The sequence below is a fragment of the Hyposmocoma kahamanoa genome, unplaced genomic scaffold (assembly GCF_003589595.1).
Source record: "Hyposmocoma kahamanoa isolate Upper Pololo Valley unplaced genomic scaffold, ASM358959v1 84080, whole genome shotgun sequence".
Classification (NCBI taxonomy): Eukaryota; Metazoa; Arthropoda; class Insecta; order Lepidoptera; family Cosmopterigidae; genus Hyposmocoma; species Hyposmocoma kahamanoa.
In genome coordinates, this window is record NW_020654230.1 from 1 (window position 1) to 10,089 (window position 10,089).

A 10,089-nucleotide genomic window follows, 5' to 3' on the forward strand; every position below is an offset into this window, starting at 1 on the left:
TAAAACAATGTAAAACGGTCTCTGCGACACAAGTTTAATGCAGAGGCCGCAAGTAAAAATGCGAGATAATTAATTAATAATTACGCAATTGCCTAATTTACTATGGAACTTCAATAATATTATTTATTAATGTGTTGAGACAATAAACGATTATTATTAATATTATATCTATTTTGGACTCGCCTCTCCCAAAGCCTAAAATATAATTTTGAATTTTTAAATGGTACAGATGGACATACCACAAAAATAATCATTGTTTAGTCTAACTTATACTTACTATTATCAAAAGACAATGTATTTTATAAGGAACTTAAGACTGCGCGACAGTGGAATAAATTATGATCCACAGATAACATTAGTCTAAAGTGAAATGTCAAATTAGTCAGGTTATAATCAAAACTGCGTAAGCGATTGTTTTCAGTATAATATTATAATTTTTATCTATTCATCAGGCATGCTGGGTTCCCGCAAAGGTGTCAACCTGCCTGGTTTGCCCGTGGACTTGCCCGCAGTGTCGGAAAAGGACAAGTCTGATCTGATCTTCGGTGTTGAACAGAATGTGAGCATTGGAGCATTCGCATTACACTAGAATGTTTACGCATTACGTCCGATTCGTATCCTCCTCGTTCCGAATCTGAGAAATGACGGTCCGAAATGTCAAGGGATTACTTTTATCTGTAGGTGTACAAGCGATATTTTATATTTTCTCCGTATCTTAGGAATCTATCCGAGTCTTACTTAGTGCACAAGCGACATCCGAAGTGGGGCCGAGTTTTCTAGTTTTGTGTAGTCTCGGATTCGGAACGAATACGTATTGGATGCAGTGTGTAAACGCGCTTAAAGGGGGCGTTCTGCCGCGTAAAGCAGGACTATGAATGTAGTCGCAGCGTAAAAGCCATCCCGCAATTCTATAATGCGTCCTGCGAGACTGCATACGTGGGCTATACGCAGGATAGTGTGTGGGCAGTTTCCTGCCTACCCGGCGGTCTGCAATGCAGGTAGTGAATTGGCCTGCGTCCTGATTTTGACTCAAATCCTCGAAATCAGAGGGGTTTCTGAGCGAGAAGATGAACCTGATTCCTACTATATCTTTCTAATTTGTGAATTAAATCAACCTATGTTCCGATTAGAAATGTCAAAAGTTTCCGATCGGCCAGTTGTGAATCGCAATTATGCGCCTCGACTCGGAAAAGACGCAGAGAAAGCAAAGCTGATTGATGAATTCGTGAACAAATTTAAACACATCGTCCAACATTTATGACATGTTGATAAGCATAAGGATAAATTGCGATTAATAACTAATGGGGATCTTAGTGTAGAAACGATGCTACACCGCTAACATAAGAAAATTTCATAAAGTACAGTGGGCCGCACTTACAAATATTCGACGATTGCACCTTCGTCAATTACGCATTAAATGTACCCATTGTTGGCATAAACTAGTCCAAATTATAAATTATATAAAGCTTAAGAAATAAATAGATTGCAAAATATTTTTTATTATTGATATATATAGTAAGATAATACAAGACAATGTAAACGCAGTTGCAGTAGCTTCTGTATACAAAAATGTTTACGTTTTGAATCCAGGTGGACATGATCTTCGCATCGTTCATCCGTAACGGCGCGGCGCTGAAGGAGATCCGCGACATCCTCGGCGAGAAAGGCAAGAACATCAAAATCATCTCCAAGATTGAGAACCACCAGGGCATGGTCAACTTGGATGAGATTATTGCCGTAAGTATATTTACAAAATATTTTCTGTGTCGTAATCTAGAGACTTTTGTAACAAGATTTGTTGCACCAAACAGCTTTAGAATGAATCTCTTTAAAATTCCGAGTAGACTAGAGAAAATGGTCTAAGTCGTCGCGCTAACGTGTGTCGTATGTTGAATACAAGCAACCGGCAACTACTCTAGCCAAATTCGATGTAGAATAAATGTCAACAAACAAAAACATACGATTTTTCATCTCAAGACTCTTCATCAGTTCAGTTACTACAATTTCAATATTTTCCTACGACATTCAACTAGATTATGGATAATACTAAATGTTGAAGCCATGTTTATATAATATTATTCAACAGAAGTTTCAAATGACATAAAAATGACCAATCAATAATTATCGAGTTCTTAGGTTTTCGCGATTGTTACACATAGGAAATGAAACTATTTTTCCGGATTTAAATCGCGTATATTTGTTTTTTCAAACAAACCGACGTTTCGGGCCCTTTACAGGTCCCATGGTTTCATTTCCTAATCAATAATTAATTATTTGTAAAACTGTGTCATCTCTAGTGACTTTTTGATTTGAAGGGAGAGATTGCAAACGTTCGAGTTCTACTGGTAATGCAAGTTCGGAATCGGAAATAGATTCTGGATGATATAGTATGTAGTAAATTAATATCAAATAAAATCTTTTTTCTAAAACTTTTGTATCTTTTCATCTACCACTATCTAGCAGTAAATATTAATAGGATGCAAAAACTTATGTTTATTCCTAAATCATACGAATCAGTAGGTATTTTGTAAACTTTATAATAATTGGCTAGGTAAGTATTACTTCTATATAACCCACTTACCTGCTTACCTATTTAAATTCCAATTACGAGAGCAGGCCGTGGGCAGAGCAAGCCTTAATAATGAGCATTGAAAAAATGTCCTTTTCCTATGACATCAGTGGTTGCCTAGCAACGTTTTGTTATTAAACATTCTACATCGAATTTGGCTAGAGCATAGAAGCGAATACTATATTTTGATATAATAAAAATTGAATTAAATTAATCTGCTATCCCGCGAACCCAGTGAAGATTAAATCGTGCAAAATAGCTGCGCTTGTGTTGAATATTTTTTTTTATATTTTCAAAGTTTTTATAATGCAGTTAATTTTCCCACTCTCCCTCCGCATAAAATTAATAAAATAAATAACACAAGCGCCGGGCCAAGTTGCAATACACTACAATTTTCTTTGTAAACAATCCCTACATTTTATGGTAGATTTTAAGGCCATTAGCAATTTTTACACATTTTTTGTACATTTTTCACAGGAATTTAAAAAAAAAAATTACATTTATTTCGTGAACAAATAAAAAATTCTCATAAGGTTTTAAAATAACGGCGCAATCTAAGAACAAACATAAAAATGGCTCATTGCATGCTAGCTACATGGTCACATTACTTCCATTCCAAATTTCAATTAATTTAGTGTTATTGTTTTCAAACTAGAGTGGTGTTAATGACTAGAGTAGAATATTTCCAAAAAAATACATAAAAATCATAATTTCTAAACTAAGAGTTTCGCAGAAGTTGTTTATTTTAAATGGGTTGTTACAAAGTCCTCTATCTAAAATAAAATAATTTGGACCACTGTAAATAGGCCAACCTGTATTATTTAAAAAACACTGATACTGGCCCAAGACTAGTGGCTGTCCACTTTTAGAAGTATAATAATAATGAAACACTGACAGAATATCAATGCTTAATTTATATTAAGAATTAAATAAAATCATATATTGTGGAGTTGATAGTAAGTTTTCAATAAGAGCTTTACTAATATGATTATTTAATAAAAATATTCTTTTGACAATTTTGTAATAGTCAAACACTGTGCATTCATGAGTGATCAGTGTCAATTCACAGTAGAACTAATTTGTGAATTAATTCGTTTCATTTATTTATTGCAATGTTAGTACAGACATTACACAGTTAATTACCAAATACAAACATACCCCATTGGGGTGTAGCAAATTAATAGTACTCTCGAATAATTAATAAACCAGAACATAAACTAAAGGTTCTTAAAATAGACACCTTACTATTATTTATTATTATTACATATTATTATATTTTATGTTATATATATTACGTTATGAAAGAGTTGAAGCGTTCATCACTTCTTTCACATCATCTTATATGAGAGTCCGTGAAGTCTCTTACACTGTAGTCAACATTTAATGTGGTTAATGTGGACTTCTGTCTGATTTTAAGTTTGTTGTTTATAATTGCAGGAATCTGACGGCATAATGGCCGCTCGCGGCGACCTTGGCATTGAGATCCCACCAGAAAAAGTGTTCCTCGCCCAAAAAACCATGATAGCCAGATGCAATCAAGTAAGTCATATATTATTTATATGTTTCTCTATGTTACAACACAACACTACTGTTACGTTGTGAGTTTTTTACAGTACCCACTCAAACTGGGAAAGAAATAATCTGATGCAAAATAGTGGACTGCCTTACTATAGATACTTGTGGTTTTTGCGTATAGAACCGTACTATAAATATATCGATAGAAACTGGTACAGTTAAGGTAAATTGTAGCACCACCCTGTGTAAAGTAAAGTAAATTCAGCAGACCACGTAATACGACAGACATTTTATGGTCACAAACTCAGCAATAGTAGATTGATTATCTGAAATCCTTTTTAAGGTTCCGTAGCCAAACTAGGAATAAAGTGTATATCACATTTTCAATATACTGTTTGATAATATACATACTTATTCACAATCGTGAAAACCCAACAACTTAACTACTATAGTGTGGCAGTTACCAATCTCCTTTTCGGCTCCCAGGTGGGTAAGCCTGTAATCTGCGCAACTCAAATGCTGGAGTCCATGGTGAAGAAGCCTCGTCCAACCCGCGCTGAGACCTCAGACGTGGCCAACGCCATTCTGGACGGAGCCGACTGCGTCATGTTATCCGGAGAGACTGCGAAGGGAGACTATCCTCTGGAGTGCGTCCGGACCATGGCAAATATTTGCAAGGAGGCTGAGGCGGCTATCTGGCATAAACAGCTGTTCAATGATCTAGTTGCTCAGGTATGACCTATTTGAAATTCAATAATGTGTACCGTTTCATATTGTCTTTCTTATTAGTAGGAATAGTGGGTTAATCAGCAACATTCAAAAGTTTTGTACAAAAATGCTTTAAATAGCAACATTGTACCTGAAAATCAACATCAATGTAACTGAGACGTTCTTCGTTTTAAGCTATCATTTATTATTATTATTATTACTATTGTAAAATTGTATGGTTCAAAGCATCCGATATCGAATTGTATAGAACGATCGGAAAATGTAATTTGTTGCAACCGGATATGACAATAATATTATGGTTATTGTGCACACACGCACATAGCGAAAACTATTCCAATAGCACATATAGTGAACGTCTAAGTCAAATAATAATTTGCTCCATAAGTAAAATTTTACACATGAAATAGGCTGCAAAGTTGTCGTTTGACGCCAGTGCTTGTATTGAAACCTAAGCAAGTGAAGGGAATCATAATCAATAAGATTGAATCACGACTGAAGCGAGTTGAGTAGCGAAGAGAGAGCGTCCGTTGACTCTCGGGTCGGTAAATAGGGACAACTAGATAGGGACGGTCCCATATATTTCCACACGAGTTTTGGTTATAGTGCCCCACCCTATCAACGTCTTGGTTATGCGGGAAGGACCATCTAAGTCAAGTCCTAAGCCCAGATTAGCCCGTTAGCACGTACTTCATCCGGTTCTCTGTAAGACTTGTGCCTTAGGTGAGCCGCACCGGGTGCACGTACAGCACCTTCCGTATTTTCCAGATAGGTACTGGAGCTGTAGGCACGCTCACTTCCCGTCGCGCTCGGTACGACTAAAGGTTGCTACCGCTAAGCCGCCGACTCTAAGTCGACTACCAAATCTTCTCATTGGTGGCGGAGCTGTAAGGCACGCTCACTTCCCAACGCCGAATGAACGGCGTCTCTCCAGTTCCCAAATTCCTACGCGGCGCGGAGGGACCGGAAGTTTTCTAGCTCTAGGGCTAGCGCTGGAGATGCCAAGTGGCATTGTCCTGCGACAATGTCTGGACATAGCCACTGACTTAAAGGGCAACTCACGTGCCCCGCGCGTCTCCTCGCTTCAGGCCCTCAACTAGACTTCTACTAAGACGCGCTAGCTGCCCACGAGACTGATCTACCGGCCACACCCAACCGGTGCAGACAAACATGTCCGTCTCTGCAGCTAACCACTAACCCCAGCGAGTCCGTACCCAAATCCGGGTCTATCAGAGACGCCAGCAAAGTCGCATTACTGGCGGAGGGCTTGGCCCGGACAACCGTTGTACCCCAATCTTGCCGTCGAGCCCGTAGTCTCTCTAGTCTACATAAGTTTTGTTTATAGTGTCCCTCCCTATCAACGTCTTGGTATGCAGGAAGGGCACTATGACCTGTGCGAGCGAACTCGCACAAGGACCATCTAAGTCAGGTCCTAATCCCGGATTAGCCCGTTTGCACGGACTTCACCCGGTTCTCTGTAAAGCTAGTGCCTTAGGTGAGTCGCCCCGGGTGCGCGTAAAGCACCCTCCCTATTCTCTATTCCGACAGTTATTTATGGCCTAGAGTTGAAGTGACGTGTACCGCAAACGGCTTCAGGTGAAGGCCCCGATCGAGAGCACGCACTCGGTGGCCATCGCGGCCGTGGAGGCGTCGACCAAGTGCCTGGCGTCGGCCATCGTGGTGATCACCACCAGCGGCCGCTCGGCGCACCTGCTCAGCAAGTACCGGCCGCGCTGCCCCATCATCGCCGTCACGCGCCACGCGCAGACGGCGCGCCAGGCGCACCTCTACCGCGGCGTGCTGCCCATCGTCTACCAAGGTATACATCCGCCATCGTCATTCGTGACCTCGTACCTCCATTTACTGCCTCCGTGGTCGAGCGGTTACCGTATCGGACTGCCACGCGCAGGTATGTTTGGGTATAATTTGTGGTTGTCTATGTGTATGAACATGGCATCCGCGACACAGGGTTTCCCTAGTGCGGGACTGTGTTGAGTGTGTGCGTTATTGTCATTGTCATTAATGTGAACTTTTGAGAAAGCACTAAACACAGAATTACTAAAAATAATATCTTCTCAACCATACGTATCTTATAAAAAGTATTCAGGAGATGGCAAACATTTCTATTTATTTTAAATTTCTTATCAAAAATATTAAGAATAGGTAAAAGCCAGTGTGTGAATACGAAGGAAATGTGATGTAAAATCAGGCTGCAAATTTGTAATATACAATGCATGTTATTTTGCTTTTCAGTTACTTTGTGTTTTAAGATAAGAGTTTGAGAAATTAAAAGAAGCGACGATATGACAATCTGTGATTATTTAGCTTTATTTATTTTGTAACTAAAATAATATAATATCTAGATATTATATTTTATAATTCAGAAACGGAGTTAGAAGATTTCAAATTTAACTGATATGTTTTGTACTATTTGACGGGCTATGGCAGAATAAGAGCGAGGTCCGTGTCATAGAATAATAAGACAAGTAATCCAACTCCCGCCTATTCATCGCTCAGAGCGTTAACGTTTTTAGAAAAGTTAACCTTTAACGTGAAGAGATGGACAGTAAATTTTACTGTACTTCGCACTATTTGTGCTGATAAACCATCGGTCGCCGTCAATATACGTGTTAACTATTATTCATTCTTATACTGCCTCTGTGGCCGAACGGTTACCACGTTGGTTTGCCAATAAATATTTGTACGGCCTACATTTGTTTCTCTCGTGAGTTTGGGCGTAAGTTGTGGTTGTCTCTGTGTGTCCATGGCACCCGCGATACAGGATTTCCTTAGTGTGTGCGTTATTGTTATTATTTTTCTTTACCCTTATTATTTCCATCACATGAGATTTGGAGACGAAAGGTGAACATTTTTGTAATATTGTCAAAGTTTTATTGACGTAATCGTGATCTTCGGCAGAGTCCGTGGCGGCCGACTGGCTGAAGGACGTGGACAACCGCGTGCAGTTCGGGCTGAAGTTCGGACGCGCGCGCGGCTTCATCCGCACCTCGGACCACGTAGTCATCGTCACCGGCTGGAAGCAGGGCTCAGGATTCACCAACACCATGCGCATCATGTAACATTCTAATTCTAATTTCATTATCCTATAGTATATAACAAAATCTTTCTTTAAAAAAAAAACGACCACGACAACTTTGTGGAATTACATCTATTTGCCAAAGTTTATTGAAATCTGTTACCGGACAGTCCCGAAGAACCGAATTCATCGCCTAGTTTGACACCCTTAGTGGTGGAATATTTCCTTCAAATGTAAATGGGACCAATACTGAGGTACTGTAGTCTAGGCTCTACTCTATGAGTAGAATCACTGGCTGAATGAATAGTTTTGTAATTAGAATGTGTGTTGGAAAATGAAGTTAGAAAAAGAATAAGAAAATAAAGAGCATCTTGATAGATTACGAAATATAACCCAACACTATAAGCATGTAAAAAACTGCAATAAAGTATATTTCGAAGATTATTCCAGTTTATATTCATAAAAGTACTTCTCGCTACGCATCCCAAGCTACGCCTCAGTTACAGTACCCTCTTTCCAACTACAAAAAAGAATCATCAAAATCGGTTCACAAATTTGATTTCATTTGAAATGCGTTATCGCGTAACATACGTCCAATTGAGAACCTCCTCCTTTTTTCTTTGAAGTCGGTTAAAAAGACTCTTGTGCATCTTGTGCAAAAAACATACATAAGGGAAGTTGCCAATAGACGTCCAAGTCAATTTGTGCACACTCAATGGCGAATTGGCAACGTAAATGTACTGTAGAAAGTAATTTGACATTTTATATCCAAATACAAATTGTTAGCGACATGTTTTTAATCTTTATCTTACTTTACTAATCTTCTTTACCCTCTTTGTTACAGTCAAGCAGAATAAACCAGAATGAAGAGATATCAAGATGATAATAATATATATATATTTTTATGACTAAGTATTAGTGCAGACGATAAGCGAAGATCTAGTTAGTGCACGATAATCAGTGATAATAATGTTATGTAAAAATGTATCTGTACAATGTTTCTCAATTACATTAGTGATAGGGTTATTTATTTGTGATTAATACCAGGGGTATCGAAGTTGCCTGTTTGTGTACACGATAATAAAAATATAGATGTTAATTGTGTTTTTTTAACCATGCTGATAATAATAATAATTATATCAAATGTTTGTTCAGCCTGTTTGTTACCTTGACAAAAAAATCCATGCTCGTCAAACATATGGAAACCTAGAAGCAGTGCAAATGACACTACACAGATATACACAGATGGTAATCACATTAGTGGTTTAGTAAGAGAATAACGTTAGGACCCGTTATGTCTAGACATTCCGACTCGCGTCCTTGCCTTTTTCCAGTGTCACTATAATCGAGTATTTAAAATTGATTAAATCACATTTATCTCAAAAATTTGCATATTGCCCAGAGTCGCGCCGCGTGTTGCCCCGTCAGTCGCCATCGGGTGCTTGTCGACGTCGGATCTGTATCAAGTTTTCCATGCCTGTTCTTATTTTGTTCATTTTAATTTGCAGCTCGCGGAATGCGAAACGCGAGAGGCGACCCCCACGCCCCACACCTCACCTAAATCTCTAGCCTCAAAAAAATCTAGCCTCGTTAAAATGCCCCGCTTTAATACTATTTTCGTGTTTTTTCTGCAATTCACTCACGACTTTTAGAATGCAATCACAGGACCTAATATTTTCCGGAACTGGCCGCTTACATAAACAATATTTAAAAAGTATTTACAACATTTGAAAATGGAACTCTGGCTGCAGAATCCAGTTTATCTGACTGTCACTTGATTTTACATTATGGCGTCATTTTAGAAATTGGTTGTCTACATCATCATGGATTTAACTCATGAAAATTTTCGTAGTATGATTTTCTACGACTTTAATTGTAATTCAACGGCTCAGCGGAGCTTCGCTCGGCTTCACCAACATTTGAGTGTGAAAAACCTGTGCTCTCGGTGGATCCCACACAATTTGACTGAGGCTCAAAAAACAGGTCGCGTCACTCCATTTGGTGCAATGCCATGGTTGCCAGATTCAACGAAGGGGCGTCAAATTGGATGTGGGACATAGTAACAGGTGACGAAACATGGATTTATAGTTACGATCCCAAAACAAAGCAGCAATCGAGCGTATGGGTCTTTCGAGATGAGCTGTGGTTTCGGCGTGGCGCGCGTGCAAAGTGCTTCTAAAGCGGATGATTGCTTCTTTTTTTTAAAAAACTGGACAAGTGGCTACAGTTGCTTTGGAGATTG

At 38.9% G+C, this 10,089-nt stretch overlaps 1 protein-coding gene across 1 annotated transcript; it reads left to right on the forward strand.

Annotated features, from left to right (window-relative positions):
- Positions 1-450: 450 nt before the first annotated feature.
- LOC113234579 (pyruvate kinase-like) lies at positions 451-8,912 on the forward strand. The gene is made up of 7 exons (XM_026469932.1): positions 451-559; positions 1,591-1,737; positions 4,007-4,108; positions 4,571-4,816; positions 6,407-6,629; positions 7,730-7,886; positions 8,692-8,912. Exons 1-7 carry the CDS (start codon positions 455-457, stop codon positions 8,702-8,704), a joined length of 993 nt encoding a protein of 330 aa, XP_026325717.1. The 5' UTR covers positions 451-454; the 3' UTR covers positions 8,705-8,912.
- The last annotated feature ends 1,177 nt before the right edge of the window (positions 8,913-10,089 follow it).

Coding starts and splice junctions, on each gene's coding strand:
- LOC113234579 (XM_026469932.1), top strand. CDS start 455: ATGCTGGGTTCCCGCAAAGGTGTCAACCTGCCTGGTTTGCCCGTGGAC. Junction 4,109..4,570: donor TGATAGCCAGATGCAATCAA/GTAAGTCATATA, acceptor TTCGGCTCCCAG/GTGGGTAAGCCTGTAATCTG. Junction 6,630..7,729: donor GCTGCCCATCGTCTACCAAG/GTATACATCCGC, acceptor GATCTTCGGCAG/AGTCCGTGGCGGCCGACTGG.